Here is a 19186-nt window from a genome sequence, read left to right on the forward strand (position 1 = left end):
CTCATAGTCAGCCCTAATTAGGTTAAATGTGTCATTCATATAGCAACACCAGGAGGACAGGGCACAGAGGGCCAGTATAAAGTTTAGTTGCTCTTGCATTACTAAATCTGCCACTGTGGAACTAGTGTGTGGCCCCATGGCAGTGCCCTTAATTTGACAAAACATGTACTCCTCAAATACTGCAGTGGTGCCAGCCAAACAAAGTCAGAGGCAGTCAGATATATCAGTAACTGCTAACTAACTGCTGCTAAGAGTGGAGTCATTTTGCAAAGCATTTCTGGCACATATAATGGACAGTTCAGTGAGAATGGGATGTAAACAAGGATACAACATTGAATTATATCATGACATAATCCTCAGGAATATACAAGTAATGTACAAAGTTCATGAAGTCATTACTAGATTGAAGATGGGATCGATTCTCTGTCATTTACCTTTGGATGTAGCACACAGAAAGAGAAAGAAATCATTCTTTATAATGCCTGCTCAGCAAATTTCATTCTTTTCAGACAAGAGTGGTAATATAATGGTAATCACTGGAAAGGGTGGACTATAATTTTAGATAGTTCTTCCTGTCTCAAGAAAGCATCGAATTTATTGCAGGGTACATCAGTCTATAATCCACTTCCTTAGAAAGGAGAAGAGCCTTAGAAAGAAAAGAAAAGAAAAGCCTTAGAAAGGAGGTTAACTGCCTTTTGAAAACATGGTTGCACTGAGACAAGACTAAAATTGAAGAGTGTCATATGTGGATAGCTTCATTATTCCTCAGTATCATTTACCATATTGAAGAACACTGGAAGAATATCATAAGCATTATATACTATCTCAATTCTGGAATAGGATAAGGTTTTGCAGCAAATGACTGGATAAAGCATCTCAGTTTTGATAAGATGCGAATTGGCAGTGACATTTTTAAACCCACAAACTGGATGTGCTCTTAAAGCTTATTGTCTCAGTAATTGGCTCTCCAACTTATAGCATTGTGAAGTGCCTTCTCACTCTCCTGAAGTATTTGACCTTACCTTCTGAACGTTTAATGAAATCCAGTAATATACAATTCTATGTGAATTGTATATTCTCAAGGATTACGTCATGGTTTTATGTCAAGAATTATATCACCTGATGTTGTATACCTGTTTTTACATCCATTCTACAGAGCTGACCATTAGATGTGTCAGAAATGCTTTGCAGAATGACTCTTCTCTTAGTGGCAGAACTATTTTAGCAGTTATTGGTATGTGCAAGACTTCAACTTTTCTGTCTAGGATATCTGCATTGTCTGAGGTTGCATATTTCATAAAATTGAAAGCACTGCCATGGAGTTGCCATCTGTTCCATAGTGGTAGATTTTGTAATGCAATATCTCAAAACTAAGATTTTGTCTTGACACTCATGTATTCCTGGAGCCACTCTAAGCATGGCACATTTCCCAAATTAGGGCCAGTTTATGAGGACCAGGCATTAGCAAATGTCACTGGGTGTGAACCCAGCATTTTTTGTAGTGGAAAAGGAGGAAAATTCGTTCCTCCCTTTAGATGTACTGGTCAAGCGCATGGGCCCCTGCATTGAAATCTCTGTGTATAGGAAGCCACTGTGAGGTCTTCACATAGTGGCTTTACACACATTTACAATGTAATGAAGCATCCTAAAGTATGTGCAGGTCAGTTCACAAACTTTACGATACTTCATTACATTGTGCCTGGTCCTTTTGCAGTAGCCACATATAGATAACAAGAGATCAATTGTGAAAAACATGATCTCTGCAAGTGTCCTTTTCTGAGATAGTACTAGACAGGGTTAGCACTCTGGCATTAGCTGTGAAGCATATACCCTTCTGCCCAAGACATTTTTATATTATTGCACAAATTCTGCAAGTAAAAGGTATCAAATTCATCCAACATCCAGCCCATCCTGTCTTGTCACTGGTTTTGCATGTGAAACCACCCTTGCTGCTTTTCATGCAGAGTGGAATGGTTTATCATATAGACTGTGCCACCTGCAATGAATGCTATGTGGGTCAAAGCAAGGGTTATCTGTGAGACCATGTAAATGAGCATTTGACTTCTATTCAAGAGGGGAATATGCAGGATTCCCCTCTGGCCAAACATTTTTGGAACATGGCATGCATGCTTGATCTCAATTCAGTTTACGAATAAATTGTGCTCACGAGCTGTACCATTGATGGGAATTGCTATACATTTCCACCACCCCCACTTGCTATAACTGTAACTTAGACCTGTGTATCCATACTTTTTTTGAACAGGTAATCGAGAGCAATAGCAGATGGCAACAGAGGACACTGTGCAAACAGTTATTGGCCACACAATCTTCCTGTCCTGCTCTGGTGCTAGCCCATCAGTCTATTTATTTATCGTAGCATTGCTCCAAAGAACTTTATGATTGACAGAGGCATCCTGGGATGTTGAAATATACCATTTGCATTTTATCTTGCTTTTATCCCACTCATTTTATTTTAATTTAACTCGTTTTACCAATTCTATATTTCATGTGTGAACATACACATTTTTATATTTTTATTTTACTTTTGTATACTTAGTTGGAGATATTAAAGAATATTTTGATGTCATTTTTATCTTACTTCTGCATATACAAAGTATACTATCTCAATTTTTGCAACAGGATAAGTGTGATTTTAAATCACAGCAAGTGAATGAATGGGTAGATCATCTCAGTTTTACTTAGATGCAAATTGGAAATGATGATCATAATTTTTTTGGAAAAGGTTTAATGGGAGGCCTAAAAAGTGGAACATCTTGAGTTTCACTTTCACTTGTCAATCAGAACAGTATTTTGGTCCAGTTTGAGCACTGATGCTGAGTGACACATTAACACTCAAATTGTTTTGCACAGTTTTAACTGTCATGTAACATGATGCATACCAGTAAAGCTGTGTCACAAACTGATTTAACTGGCAAATTTTCAAGTAGTATAAAAAATTGCATTACCTTCAGTTCTTTGTGAGATGCAATTTGAGCTCGTTCTTATTTTTATTTATTTCATTTTATCATATTATAGTTTGAGTTTTTTTATTATTATTATTTTTAATTCATAGTGTTTCGTATGTTGAACAATCAAGGAGGTAACATAAACTGTAATGGTGCAATGAGGAAGCGCTTTATGCCTTTTATAAGAAAGCAAGTGAGTTACCGTGCAAATTGGAATAGGCTTATCCTGTTCCAAAGTTGAGTGTGCAGTATGGTACTGGTAGGTTTATGACATTAAAAAAAAGCAGAAGAAATAAATTATGATATTCTTTGCAGATAGTGATATGTCAGTAAGTATGGGAAAAAAAGGAATTTGCACCAGTTTAAAAACAATGACCTGGATAAAGTAATGATCGAGTAAGTTCAGAGGCAGAAAGTGCCTTTGTGTGAGGGCTGGGCCATTGATTATGGCACAAAAAGTGTTTTGCAGTGAACTAAATTAAAAGTACATTGTGATCATTTCTGCTAGTTGGTTGATGAAATTCAAGAGATGCCACAGTATTTGGCAGCTAATAGTATTAGTATTAGTAACGGCCGCATGGTGCAAGAAAGCCTATGGCTTATGCTGCACCAGCCAAAAAAAAAAAAAAAAAATCCGAACAAAACAATGATAAAAACAAAAATAAAATAAAATAAATAACTAAATAATAATAATTAATAAAAAAAAAAAAAAAAAGGAAATTAAACCTATCATCCTATGCGCTTCCCTTACCCGAAAGTACTATCCAGATGACCTTTGAATTTCCCCAAACTGTCGGCCTCTACCACCCATGAAGGCAACTTATTCCAGTAATTTATAACTCGCTGGCTAAAATAAAACTTCCTGCAGTCCAATCTAAAAATTTCCCCCCGTAACTTGAATTTATGTCCCTAGTTCTAGCATCATTTATAATCTTGAAAATTTTGTCCTCATTCATTTTACTGATGCCTCTCAGAGCCTTAAACACCTCAATCAAATCTCCTCTAAGGTGTCTAGTTTCCAAACTCCTGGAGTTTGGAAACTAGACAGCTCGATGAAACAAGAAGCTCGATGTCTTTCTTTAGGTGCGGTCTCCATACTTGAACACAGTATTCCAAGTGTGGTCTAACATAAGCCTTATATAATGGGATTATCATGTCCCTATCTCTACTTGCAAAAGTTCGATAGATCATCGATAGGACACCATGGGCCTTCCTTGCAACCTGTTTACAATGCTCAGAGAATTTCATGTCTGACCGTATTGTAACACCCAAGTCCCTTTCCTCCAGTACTGGGTTTAGTTGAACTCCACCAAGTGAATAAGTTTTTTTTGGGATTACTGTTTCCCATGTGTTAATACCTTACACTTCGTTGGATTAAAGAATAGCTGCCATTTTTCTGACCATTCCTGAAGTCTATCTAGGTCTCTCTGAAGAAGCTCAGCTTGACAGTGATCATTAACTACTCTACCAATTTTAACATCATCTGCAAATTTAGACATCACGCCCTCTATTCCTTCATCAATGTCATTTATGAAAATTAAAAACAACAGTGGTCCTAATACTGATCCTTGGGGAACCCCACTTCTTACATCAACCCAATCTGAGGAATAGCCATTTATCACAACCCTCTGCCCCCTGCCCTGAAGCCATCCTTCTATCCATCTAAGGATTTTCCCAGTGATTCGAACCTGTTCCAGCTTATAAAGCAACCGCTCATGTGGGACTGAGTCAAAAGCTTTGCTGAAATCTAAATAAACGATGTCGAAATTATTCCCTAAATCCAGCTCGTGAGTGACCCTTTCGAAATAGCGAGCCAGATTTGTTAAACATGATTTTCCCCTTACAAAACCATGCTGAGTATCCTTGAGAATTTCAATTCGATCCAAATGATCCTGAATTCCGCCCTTGATCATTGCCTCCATGATTTTCCCTACTACTGAAGTCAGACTGACAGGTCAATAATTTCCAATTTCACTTTTAGAGCCACCCTTATGTATGGGAGATACATTTGCACTTTTCCAATCCAAGGGAATCTCCCCAGAGTCTAGTGATGCTCGCATGATTAGCCTCAATAGTTCAATGCACTCGCTTGCCGCCTCCCTTAAGATTATAGGGTATATTCCATCAACTCCAGGAACTTTACTGGTCTGTAGCCTCGAAAGTTTTTTCATTAAATAATCTTGCGAAATTTCAATATCATTAATTACATATTTTTTAACTTCGCTCCCACAATTTCCCATTGCCACAAAAGACTTTTCATTTGTAAATATCGATGCAAAATAACTGTTGAGTTCATCTGCAATGGCAGCTGGTGTATTTATTACTATCCTCTTTCCCTTACGTAAAGGTCCGATCTGGTTTGTCCTGCTTTTCTTGGCATTTATATATGTGAAGAATTCTTTATCCCCCCTCTTTGCTCTGTTTGCTAGTGATTTCTCATAAACTGCCTTTGCCTGTCGAACCTTTTCTGTGGCTCTATTACACATCACCTTGTAGCTGTTATAGGCTTCAGTACTTTTTATTGCTCTGTAACCTTTCCATGCCACCTTTTTCTGCTCAAGTAATGTGGCAACTTCACTATTCATCCAACTTGGAACCCTTCTCGTGGAGTATTTTTTTAATGGTATATACGCATTCAAGGCATCTGTGATTAATGTTTTAAAAGCGTGCCACAGTTCAATTGTATTCATTCTCAGCGCGATATCTACCCAGTTAATAGAGGCCATGTAGTACCTTAAGGCATCGTAATTTCCTTTTCTGAAATTAAAACCCATTCCTTTGCCTTTTACTTCTGCTACCTCTCTCGTCATCATCCACCGTAGAACTCCGTGATCACTTCCTGCTATTGGTTCCTCTACTGTCAGCCCTGTTATGTCATCTGATTCATGTTGATACAAATAACAGTCATCTAGGTGATTTAAAAATTTTGTTCCCCATGTCGAGTTTCCTTCCCATTTACTCCAATCAATTAGAGGCAAATTGAAATCACCCATAATAAGGCATTGACGCTTACTTGCCCATTCCATTTGCATGTAGAGGCTTTTGTCATAATCTTCACAATCACCTGGTCTGTAGATTACTCCTACTCGCATTATACCTTTGTTTCCAACTATCTCACACCATACAGACTCTATACTAGCATGTGAAATGTCTGAATCCGGGAAAGCTATCGTCGCACTCAGGCTGCTTCTGATAAGAAGCATTACCCCACCACCCCTTCTATCTAACCTATCCTTCCTAAATACATTATACAAGCCGTACTGAAACTCATCATCCCCAATTTCCGGGTGGCACCACGTCTCTGTAAGCCCTATTATGTCCGCGTTACTTGTTTTAACCAGCAGTTCGAATTCGCTCATTTTATTGACGACACTTCTAGCGTTACTGTATAAACAATTAAGATTTACTGTTCTTGTATATTTAACAACCCTAACACAACCCTTGAAGTTTTTTAGGCTCTCTTCCCTGATATTAGCTACCCACTCATGTGAAACGTTTCTGCCCCCAGAACATCTAGATAATACGTCCAGTTGGGGTAACAGATAAGAACTCTTAAGGTATGTGCAAGAGTTACTTTGACCAATATTATCAGATAAATGCGTGTCAGTATTACCCACATCCCCCCTAACTAGCAGTTTCCCTGAACCTTTAAGGTATCCTCAATAATACTGGCAAAAACGTTTGCACCACCTAAACCACCGTATGTGATGATAAGACTTCTAGGGAAAATTTTCCATAGTCTTTATAATTATTTGAGACTTTCTAAACTGATATAAAAATATGCAGCATTAAAAGGAATGTAATTTTTGAAAAAAAAAAAAAAAAAAATAGAACAATTTATACTTCATTTAGGCTGAGTAGGTACATATAGGTTTACAAAATGTCAATTTAAAAAAAAAAAAAAAAAAAAAAAACCCACATTTATGTTAAAGTAAGTTTGTAAACCGACATGTGCAATAATGGATATAATGCTTGCAAAAATTACTGGATAAACTAATAATATTACAAGATAGCTACGGGTAAGCATCTAGATAGATTAATTATTAACAAATATGATCATTATAAATAATGAACGTGTTTGTTAATAATTAGTCTATCCAAATGCTTACCTTTAGCTATGAGGGGTTTCCGAAAAGTAAGGTAACACATTTTTTTCCCTTCTTAATAATGGTAAGGGAATGAGATGAAATGCAGTGGACAGATAGACCCATTAATAGCGTTCAAAAAGACCTCCAGTGGAGTGTTGTGGTACTGTCGCCTCACAGCAGATTCCAGTTTGCAAAATGGCAGCTACCGTACCAGTGTGGTCCAAAACAGGTGTTCGTGAAGTTATTCGCTTTTTTGCAAGCAAAAGGGTCTTCACCAAGTGACATTCACAGTGAACTGGTTGCTGTGTATGATGAAAAGGTGATGACAAAGAAGCAGGTGTGTTTTTGGTGCAATGAATTTAAAGCGGGCCATGTTGACATTGAAGATTGACATCAGGCAAGCAGGCCTTCGAGCAAGACAGAAGACAACATTTCGCGCATTAAGGGCATCTTTCTTGAAAATAGGCAAGTGAAACTGCGTGAAATTGCACAAATAGTGAACGTGAGTAAGTCACATTCACGAAATTGTTCACAATGTCCTTGGCTTTCGAAAGGTGTGCTGCCGCTGGGTGCCCCTACAATTGTCAGAGGAGGACAAAGCAAAACGCATGGGATGTGTCTGGAGAACCTGTTATGATACAGTGATGGAGAGAATTTTATCGCTCGCATAGTCACAGCAGATGAAACGTGGGTTCATCACTTTACCCCGTAGAGCAAACAAGACTCCATGACCTGGAAACATCCACAATCTTGTGTGTGCAAAATATTCTAAACTATTCCCAGTGTCCAAAAGTCACGGCCACAGTGTTCTGGGATCGCCAAGGCGTTTTGTTGTGGATTTCTTGCCGAAGGGAGGAACAATTAATGCACAGCTTTACTGTGCAACGTTGGAAAAACTGAAAGCCAACATTCGACGCAAATGACCAGAACTCCTGACAAGCGACGTGATTTTGTTGCGTGACAATGCACCTCCACACCACTCGTGAGTGGTTGCACTGTAATCGTTGGGAAACTCTGTCAAATCTCCCCAACAGCCCAGACTTCCATTTGTTCAGCCCTCTGAAAAAACACCTTTCAGAAAAGCATTTCACCACAGATGAGAAAGTTCATCAGGCAGTGTGATGTTGGTTACTGCATGTGGGCACGGTTTTCTTCAGTACTGGTATTGATAAACTGATCCATCATAGAGACAAGTGCATCAATAAAACTGGAGGTTTTGTGGAGAAGTGGTGCATGTTCACTTATTTCTTGGTGTGTAATTTTAACTTTGTATTATTAAACATCATCGAGGGAAAAATGTGTTACCTTACTTTTTTTGGAAACCCCTTGTGTCATGTAACATTATTAGTTTATCCAGTAATTTTTGCAAGCATTACATTCGTTATTGCACATGTCAGTTTCACAAACTTACTTTAATGCTTTGCTCTGTACTCTCCAGCCAACATATGTTTGTTTCAGTTTTTAACCACTAGCCATTGCTAGTATGTTGATCATTTTTAAAGAGGCCATTGGTTTGACACAGAAAGAAAAGGGTTTGTTTTTTGTGAGTGAAAACAGTTGTGCTTACATAAAATTTTATGCCAAAATTTTTGTCCCTATTTTTGTGTGATATCTGATTTTTGAAGTTCATTTAAAGTTTAGTGTGCGCAAAGAAGCTAGAGAAAATATTTAGAAGGACTTCATATGAATATCGAAGAAATATTCATATGAAGAACAGTTTTAATAGTATTGCAATTTTGCTACCAGTGTTTGTTTTCGACATTCTAAAGTGGCAAACAGCTGAAGTTTTTCATTATTGCTGCAAGTTAGAGACAAGGTAAGAGGGTTTGGCCTATTTTCTTATCTAAGCCAAGGAGAAAACCTCTAGAAAAAGGCAGTGGTGGACCACTTTTGCATGAATTTCAGAACATTAAAAGAACTGCTAAGAATGATTTATTTTAGCAATATATTTTATGTTGAGTCATACTGAAAGTACACAGTTGTTGCCTAATAGGTTTAGACTTAACTTTAGAAATATTATTGGGCCCACCCTGGTGCCTCCGTAGCCAGGTGGGCAGGAGCAGCAGTGCGTAGCACACGCTTCTTGATTAGACTGGGGTTCGAGCCCATGAGTACCAAATACTGAGGATGCGGAAGGAAATGACCACCGTATATCCCCGGAGCAATATGGCCTTAGTTGCTAATGCTCCAAAAAAACCAAATAACAATGGGCCCACCCTTTTAATATAACAGTTAAATAAAAAAAGGAAATGAAGTCTACAAAATGAGAATTTAATTTATGAGGCTGCTTCTCTATATAATTTATGTAGAAATTTAAAATATACAATGTTCTACTTTTCTTTGTTTGAAAAATGTGTTTGTCTTAATTTTGACACACAATTACTTTAGGCCAGGATAATGACTAATAATTATTTGCGGATAACCAAATTTTTTTTTTATCCTTTAGACCAGGATATTAAAAACGATTTGGTAATTTCTGACAATGATTGGGAACCCAAAGTATGCAACCTAGAACAGTTTAATTTATTGAAGTTAATTTCTTTATAAATACTTCTACTATTATCTTAATAGTTAGAAGGGCGCAATTGATTAACAATTGGATGAACCAATCTGAGATATAAAGAACGCTTCATATACAAATTATTGCGTGTATACTATCAAAACTCAGTAAATCATTCACATGGTACATACTTCTACTGATCATGAAGCTTCTGAAAAAGTATATTGATAAGTTTGCCCCAGTGGTTGCATATTGATAAAGTATGTTGACAAATTTTCCCATCTTCTATGGCCTTATGTACCATGCAAAACATTAGTGACAGGAGATGAAATTTTGCTGACAGGAGCGAAAGATGCTAGGAATAGGTCAACTTTTTTTGCCAGTTCAAATGCTGCTGGTACACATAAATGCAAACTAATTTGTGTTGACAGAAGTGCTCATCCTCACTCTTTTAAAGAATTGAAAGTACAGTTTCCAGTCCTACAAACAAAAGGCCTAGATAATGAAAGAAATAACCATTTTGTTCCTGATGCCTGTGCCAATTTGAAGCCTGTCATCCTGTTGGACAACTGAAAGATATTTTTGGTTTTTAACAATTTCTCTGCAGATCCAGAAGCTGAATTTTTGGTGCAATATCACATTTGTTTCAATTTTTTAATCACCAAACTGCACCACTCACATTTCCATAAATGCAGACTAATTTCCAGTAGACCAAGGTATTTTTTGATTGTTGAAGTGCCAATGCAAAAATGAATTTTATGGGATATATGTTGTTTGCTGTCAATAGTGGCCAGGCAATAACAACATTCTTAAAAGATTTTATTGTGAAGGATGCTATATGGGCTATTGTTCATGCTTGAGACAGTGTCACACAAGATGTTTTGAAAAATACTCAGTATCTTTGGCCAGTGACAATATTCATCAATGAGCCTGAACCATCTTTTGAGGAACAGTTCTTTAAATTAAATGTAAGGAGGTTGGTGTACAAAATGATAGCTTTTGTCAAAGATATGCCTTTTGATTTGGCAAAAAAACTGGATGAAAGTGACATCATAGAGTGTTATTGGATAGACAACATTGCACAAGTAGTTTGTTGGCTAATGGATGGTGAAATGATTGACAGTGTGCTGAATAATGAACATTGGAGAAAAGAAGACAGACAATGGTGAAGATGATGTGGAAGAAAAAGTGCTTGTTGACTAATGTATAAATCTTATCAATGAACTGATCACAGAAATGGGGTGTGGGGGGAGAAACATACATATTTCAATTAAAATGCATGACCCAGTTAAAACTGCATGATATCTTCAAGAAAATTAATATCTATATAATATCGGTGTAGATACACCATACATAACTCAAGAAACTACGATGGTAGTTTGTGTGGGAGGCATCATTTGCTCTGTATCTCATATTGTGCTCTTCCTTCACAACGAGTTGCCATGGTATTGCACTACCTCGAATAAGTAACGCTTCACTAATAGAAAAGACTATTGTTGCTTATTCTCAGTGAGTACCACCACCCAGACAGCACCATTTCCAAGCTATTAGCTTATCATTGGTGGGTGAGCAGGTACCCTGGTATTGCATATACATGCCCACCCACCAATGATAGGCCAATAGCTTTGAAATTGTGCCGTCTGGGTGGTGGTACTCACTGAGAATAAGCAACAATAGTCTTCTCTATTAATGAAGCGTTATTTTTTCGAGTTAGTGCAACACTATGGCAACTCATTGTGAAGGAAGAGCACAATATGAGATACAGAGCAAATGATACCTTCCACACAAACTATCATCGTAGTTTCTTAAGGGTTATCTATGGTGTATCTACACCGATATTATATAGATATTAAACTCTTACTCTTAATGAATTATGCCTTGTCGCATTTAGTTATTTTAAATATTTTCCAAGAAAATTAATGAAAAAAAAAAGTTAAATCAGTTGTTGTTGGCCAGTCCCAAGTACCTCCTCTGCTCCTGACAACTTACAGCATAGGAATTAATAAGCATGTCACATATTTGTATTGGAATTTAAAGAGGAAAAACTAAAGTAGTTTTTGTAACTAAATACAATTTCATTACTTGGTATTTTCATACTGTGTTTAATGCTGCTGTAATAAGTTATGTGAACTTAAGTTGAAGTTGTTGAAGTTTAAGTTAAGTTGAAGAGCAGAAGCAAATGAATGCATTAGTAACCCACTTGTTGACAAATTGGCAAACTACTGCCAATTTCTGCACACACACACATATATATATATATATATATATTTTTCCCCCCCCCCCCCTATGTGCAGGATATGTTTTTGGTAAAAATATGGGAATGAGAAAGTGACAGTGAAGAAACATGGGCAGAACTTATATATCAGACTACAAAATATAATCACTTGATTTTTTTTTGTTTATCAAAGCAGTTTTGTTGCAGTCATTTTGCAGTCTTGTTGTGTATTTATTTCTCAATTATGAGTTTTCTTGTTTTTTTAACCATCAGCCAAAGAGGAAAAAGAATTAATAGGAATAAAATAACATAGTTAATAAGTTAATCATATCGATAAATTGGCAAAAATAAAGGAACCACTAAGTGAATGCACTACCAGAATTGAGACATGTGGCAAGCAGGAGGCTGGCAACATTGTCTTGAGGATGGGTTCCAGCAAGGTACCCGAAACGTTACCTTAATATATAGTGATTTGGTTATTAGCTAAATAAACATCTTAATATTCATGTGGTATAAGAGTGATCATTATAATAAACTATATTTTACTAGTGTTAATTTTTGGGTAATGCAATTGATTATTTGGTAATAATACTGGGGTGTTAACGTCTTTGTATTTATCACTGGATTGAAAATTTTTTGATTAAAATGTAAATGTGTAAAACAAGGATTTCAGTCCAATAAGAACAACTTTGTTATGCAACATTTATAATCATTACTTTTTTGGGCAATAATTATTCAATAGTCATTATTTTGTCAATTTTGTGTTTTTAGTAGTTTTAACATTTTATCCAAATGTAAAAAGAGAAACATAAACATCATAAAATCTTGTTTTCATTAGGATACATTACATCTCACCAAGCAAGTGTTAAATCATTGTTTCATTGCTCTCCAAGACTGGTTTGATGCAATTGGCTTTTCTTCTTTAGATAGGGTATGTATGCATAGAGTTTGGAATGTCAAGTATATGGAGTCAAGTATATTTTTATGTTAAATAAAGTGTGGTTTAGAATATTTATGAAATATACAATATATTTAATAAAAATTTTTTAATAAAAATGTACATCTGATAGACATTTTTGCACTAAAATATACTTCAAGCAGGAAGGTATTTAAACAAAATATCTTCTTGCAAATGATCACATGCCATATGGTCAAAATATATATATATTCATAGCAAAAAATCCTTCTTGAATCTTTTTGCAAAAAAAAAAAAAAAAAAAAAAAAGTTTCTACCATATGAAGTGTTTCGGATGCAGCTTGTATGTAATTTTCTCCAGTATTAGAGAGAGAGAGAGAGAGATAGGTTCATTAATTAAGCCTGTCACCAGTAACTTTGCCACCCTTCAGTGAATTTTCAATTACTATGTAGACTAAGGTTTGTTTGTTTCGGGAATTTCAAAATTTTCTAAAAATTAAAACTTTGTACATAAATGCTTTAAAATATTACTTTGTTTTTATCTTGACATTATTGCCCAAAACTAGATTAAAATTATCAAAAATAAAATCAGAATTTAATGAAAATCATAAAAACATTAATAAAAAAATAGTAAATAAAATCTTGTGATTACTTTTTTTGTTGGTGCATTGGTATCAGCTTATGTATCACTTGATTTTTATCAACTTCTGTATCAGAATTCCAGAAAATTCTTCAATTTCAGCTTTAACTGAAGTCAACTGGTGTGATATCTGATTTTCAAAGTTGTTTTTGTGCTGTCATTTGTTATAAACTCTATAATTATTTGGAAGTGGACATTTTTATATTAATAGGCACATTGAAGCAACCTACAAAGATCTACATATGCACCCCCCCCCCCCACACACACAAAACTTTCACATGCAAAATGTTGATCTCAGATGTACTCTTGAAAGGGTTAGTTAAAGTTATCTTTATTATGAACCTCCAACACAAGGTTTTGGGCTTATTTCTTAAATTTGATTGATTTGTTATTTCATTTCCTCTTCAATTCAAGGAGGATCTTTTTTTTTTGCATTGGAACTATAGGGATTTGAGGGTGTGGTTATTCTCTGTAAGAAAAAAAAAAATTCTTACAGATTCATCAAGATCTAAGAAATTTCTTGCTTCTCGTTCAGATGACAAACAAATGGTTCTTGTGTTTTTTGACGTAAAAGCCATTCTTGTTACACAATTTGTGCATTGTGGAACAACTGTGAATAAGGAAGCATACCCTGAGGTTCTCAGAGTCAAACTTTGCCGTGCCATTCATGAGAAACATCAAGAACTTTTAATGTGAAGTGGTTTCTCCATCAAGACAATGCCAAGTCGCATACAGCTAATATTGTGCTACAAGTGATCATTGCCATAGGTGCTGAGGTTCTGCCACATCCCCTTTATTCACTGGACTTAGCTCTGTGTGATTTCTTCCTGTTTCCACATCTGAAGAAAGCTCTGAAAGGCAAGCATTTCGCATCTGACAATGATGCTCATAGATCCACAATGAAAACTTTGCAGTCTTTAAAAATATGGCTTGCAAGAAACATTTAATGCATGGGTACGGCAGTGGTAAAAGTGTGTAAAGTTCAAGGGAGAGTATTCCGAGAAGGAGAAATCCACAGAAGATTCAGATGATGACTGATGATCTTGCACCAGTCTGCAGATAAAATGATCACCCCTTGGTGAAATTGAATTAAAAACAGTAGGGGAAGAAAGGGATTTGAGAGTCATGATACATTCAGACAAAGTTCCTGAGCAGTGTAGACACGTGACAAGGACGGCCCACGTTGTCCTTTCGATGAGTTTTTGAACATTTGCTTTTGGAGATGGGGGATGTCATAATCCCACTCTATAAGGCAATTGTAAGACCTCACTTGGAATACTATGTCCAAGTATGGAGATTGCAACTAAAAAAAAACACATTGAGATTTCTTGAAAAGGTCCAAAGGCAGGCAGCCATCATGGTTGAGATTGGCAAAAGAGCAACCATATGAGAAAAGACTGATTATATGGGCTACAGAGCTTGGCAACTAAGTACCTTACAAGGGACTTGAATGAGGTCTATAAGGCTCTGAGAGGAACAATAAATGAATTAAGGTGAAATTTTGACTGTTAAATAATTCCAGAACTAGGGGCCATAAATTAAAGTTTAATAGGTTTAGCCAGGTCTATACTGGACTGCATGAAGTTTTCTTTTAGCTGGCATGTTGTTGGTTACTGGAACAGGGTACCTTCACATGTAGTTGAGGCTGACATCTTGGAGTTATTCAAAAGTCAACTAGATAGTTTACCTTCGTAAGGAGGAAATCACATAATTAGTTTTTCTTTTCTACTTTTTTTATATATTTTTTTTTTTTTTCCCTATTTTTTCTTTTTTTTCCCCTATTTTTCTTTATATTTTTATTTTTGGTTTATTTATTATTTTTCTTCTTTTATTATTTATTATTATCATCCTTTACTTTTTATATTTTATTTCTTCTTATTTATTTATTTTATTTTATTTTATTTTTTGGCTGGTACAGCAAAAAGTCTGTGGCTTCTTTGTGCTGTATGGCTAATACTAACAATGGTTGACTGGTACAGTCTGCATCTTTCAATTTTAAAATATATTTTTGTGTTGCTATCTTTATAAGCTGTCTAGAGTTATTTAGAAACAGAGGTGAGATGGCAGCATTTACTGGAAGAGTCGATAGATTTGTGTATCAACTCTTCCAGTACACATACAAACACTTTATTATATATTTTTTATTATAACAATATAATAATCCTATTTATTATGAGGCGCATTATAGCCCCAGCAGCTTATGCGCCATTAAACCTCCATAACACACACACACACACACTATTTATTATGGATTGCTAGGAATGTGCTATTGAGATGTGACATTAATGCTGTTACAGTTAACAATTAGACATTAAATGCACATGATTTGACTTTATTCATATGGATAGGATCCTACATCATTTATTATGGTTCTAATTTTGTGGAGCAGATGTAGGTATAATATTGTGCATTTCAGGTATTTTTAGCCTAATGGTGCTGATTAACAAATTTTAGTGTGTTAATGGGAAAATATATGCCTTATTTAAAAGGCTCAGTCTTCAATGTTAAATATACTAATCTAGACACGTAAATCTAAACTACCAAGAATTCACAAAAGTAGAAAGAGAGAAAACCCATTCATTCACATGGCCACATCTCTCTCTCTCTCTGCTACTCAACAGTGCCTCCGTAGCCAGGTGGGAAGGAGCAGCAGTGCGTAGCACACGCTTCTTGATTAGACTGGGGTTCGAGCCCGTCACCACCAAATATGGAGGCTGCAGAAAGGTCAGGGAATGATCACTGCATATCCCGGAGCAATATGGCCCTAGTTGCTAATGCTCCTAAAAACCAAATAACAAACAAACATCTGCTACTCAACAGGAGCTTTGAACAGAGTCAAACAAAATGAAGGGCTCATGCGTATCTGTTTCTGTTGTCCCAATAACAGTTTTACTAATTTTAAATAATCCCATATTTGATATGGCCAAATATAATTTTTTGTGATCATAATTTGAGACTGAACATTATTTTTAATTTTAATATATAACTGATATTTACAGCAAAATGGGATTGAACTCTAAAGTTCTGCGGGTATGCATCAGATAATTAAAAAATACATATATAGTTCATTAAATTCAGTATTTACCAGATACCTCTGGAAGCCACACTGCCTATGGCAGCTGGCAAGAAAAGAGAGTGGATTTGTGTTTGCTGCTGATTATATTGCTCGCAAGGGCACCAGCAGGTGAACTCTGCAGTGATCTGGTAGAAAATATTGATTTAAATTCAAATGTTCACTAACCTCATTAAGAATCAGTAAGTTAATGGCAATATTTTGAATAGCTTAAAGGGCAATTTTAATCAACTAAATGTGTAAATTTAATACTAAATACTAATGTTATCCATTGGGCAAGGATATAACCTTTCAACAGCATAACAGCCAACTTTGCCCAGTGGGATAACTACATATATATATATATATACAACCTCATAACCACATATATATATATATATATACAGCCTCCCAACAAGACAAATTTAAACCCTATAGTGTATCAGAAATGAACTTCAGTGGTCCTGGCAACCATGTACACTGAAAGGGGCTGATAAATATTGATTACTTTTGTTTAATGGAGTGAAATATGTGTTGTTCTGTTCATATTTAGGATACATATTTTTATTTTTAGGACAAATAATATAATTCAATTGTAACTGCGGACAAATATATAGATAGTTTCAATTGTAACTGCAGGTTATATTACCACAGGGGATTAAAGTTTTTGAAATTCCAGGTTACATTTGGTCAGTCAACAAGCCTTGTCTGAGTGCAGTAAACTTGGGGGGGAAAACCAGTGGGTGTAAGGTCACAGGCATTCTGGGACCCAATTTGGATTAATGTCAAAGTGTTGCAGTTAAATTTGCTTTTAATTTTGCTAATGAAATTTTTTTTTTTTTTATGTAAACCCCAAACACAAGAGGTATTAGAACCTATAGTACTTAGTACCGTGCTTGGGTTGGAGGTTGAGAAGACGAAAGAAGATATTTGTTGATATTGGACTTGAACTTCTGTAGACATAATTTTCAGGAAATATGTATGAAGGAAGGTTGTTCCAGAAAATGGCAGTTGAATGAATAAATGAGGAAGATGAAAAGTTCGTTCTGTGGGTTTGAAGTTGGACAGTAAATGGATGTTGTCTGGCGGCGGCACGTGTTCAGACTGTTTTGAAAGAGAGAGAGGGAGAGAGTGGGAATTATAGAAGCCAATTCAGAAGAACAGTGCCCATGGAAGTATCTGTAGAAGAGGCATGCAGCAGAAACAGTACGTCTATGAGACAGCGAGTGGAGAGACTCTGTTAGAGATGAATCATTAATTAACCTAACTGCCCTCTTCTGAATGGAATCGAGAAGCCTGAGAGAGGTTTTGGGGGCACCACCCCAGATGTGGGAATAATATTCCATGGCAGGGCGGATTTGCGATTTATACAGAGTGAGCAGGTGTTTGGAAGAAAAGTAACGCCGAGAGCGAAAGAGAAAACCAAGTTTTTTAGATGCAGAGGAAGCAATATTTGTAGTGTGCTTGTGCCAAGAGAGATTAGAAGTCAGGGTAATCCCCAAAAGAGATATATCATTTTGCCTAGAAATCGGAGTGTCACTAAAGATAAGCATAGGAGCAGAAGAATCCTTTTTGCGAGATATAAGACAAGACTGAGTTTTAGAAGGGTTGAAATCAACTAAGTTGTCTTTGCCCCACTGGAGAATTACCTGAAGATCGGCATTTAAGGAATTGGTAGCAGATTTTTGAGAAGTTGAAGCTGATTGAGCAGGACAAGGTTTCTCAAAATGGAAAGTGGAATGCAATGTGCTATCATCGGCAAAACTATGGATAGGATTTCCAGTCAATGGAAGAAGGTCATTGATATACAAGAGGAAAAGAGTGGGGGAAAGAACTGAACCTTGGGGGACGCCGGCATTAGTGGAGAAGTTAGAAGACAGAGAGCCATCTACCATCACCCTCAGTGAGCGATCACAGAGAAAACTGGATAACCAATTACTAAAAACAGTTGGCAAACCATAAGATGGAAACTTGTTTAGAAGACCTTTATGCCAAACAAGATCAAAAGCCTTTGAGATGTCAAGAGCAGCTACTTGTGTTTCACCGAACCTTTCCATTGAATTAGTCCATAAAGGGTAACATAAGCCAGAATATCACCAGTGGATCGACATTGACGGAATCCATACTGGCGATCGTTGATCAGACGGAAGGTTTCTAGGTAGTTTAAGAGTTGGCGGTTAATTTATTTCTCCATTACTTTAGAAAGAGTAGAAGTAATTGCAATGGGACGATAATTGGATGGGAGGGATTTATCACCCTTCTTAGGAACTGGCTGGATATGAGCAAATTTCCAAGCAGAAGGAAAAACACCTTTGGAATAGTAGTAGTAGTAGTAGTGGCATGTGATGCAAGAAAGCAAATGTATGAGCTTATGCAGCATGAGCCAAAAAAAAAAAAAAAAAAAAAATCACACCATTCCCTCCAAATGCCTGTCCAGTTCCTCCTTAAATTTATTCACCCTATCAACTTCCACAACGACAGATGGAAGTTTGTTCCAGCAATTAACCACCCGCTGGCTAAAGGCAAATTTCCGCACATCTAATCTACATCTGTCTTTTCTTAATTTGAATTTATGCCCCCTTAGGTTCGTAATCTGAACAAGTGGAAGGATCCCATCAGAATTCAGCGTGCTGAACCCATTCAAGGCTTTATACACCTCAATCAGATCACCGCGCAGGTGCCTAGTCTCCAGCCACTGCAATTTGCAGAACTTAAGCCTCTCTTGATAAGAGGATCCCTTCATTCACCTCACCAATCTTGTTGCCCTTCTCTGTACACGCTCAAATAAATCTACATCCTTCCTAAAATG

General features: G+C 36.3%; 1 protein-coding gene across 2 annotated transcripts in view; it reads left to right on the top strand.

The window, feature by feature from the left end:
* Positions 1 to 19186, top strand: part of Ubr3 (Ubr3 ubiquitin ligase) — a 452715-nt gene that overhangs the window by 131665 nt on the left and 301864 nt on the right. For both annotated transcript variants that reach the window (XM_090383419.1, XM_090383420.1), the window contains exon 10: positions 12608 to 12700. In XM_090383419.1, coding sequence (XP_090239545.1) covers positions 12608 to 12700 — 93 coding nt within the window. The remainder of the gene's footprint in view (positions 1 to 12607; positions 12701 to 19186) is intronic.

Source organism: Mastigoproctus giganteus, chromosome 10, assembly GCF_048544385.1.
Source record: "Mastigoproctus giganteus isolate SK-2022 chromosome 10, ASM4854438v1, whole genome shotgun sequence".
Taxonomy (NCBI): domain Eukaryota; kingdom Metazoa; phylum Arthropoda; class Arachnida; order Uropygi; family Thelyphonidae; genus Mastigoproctus; species Mastigoproctus giganteus.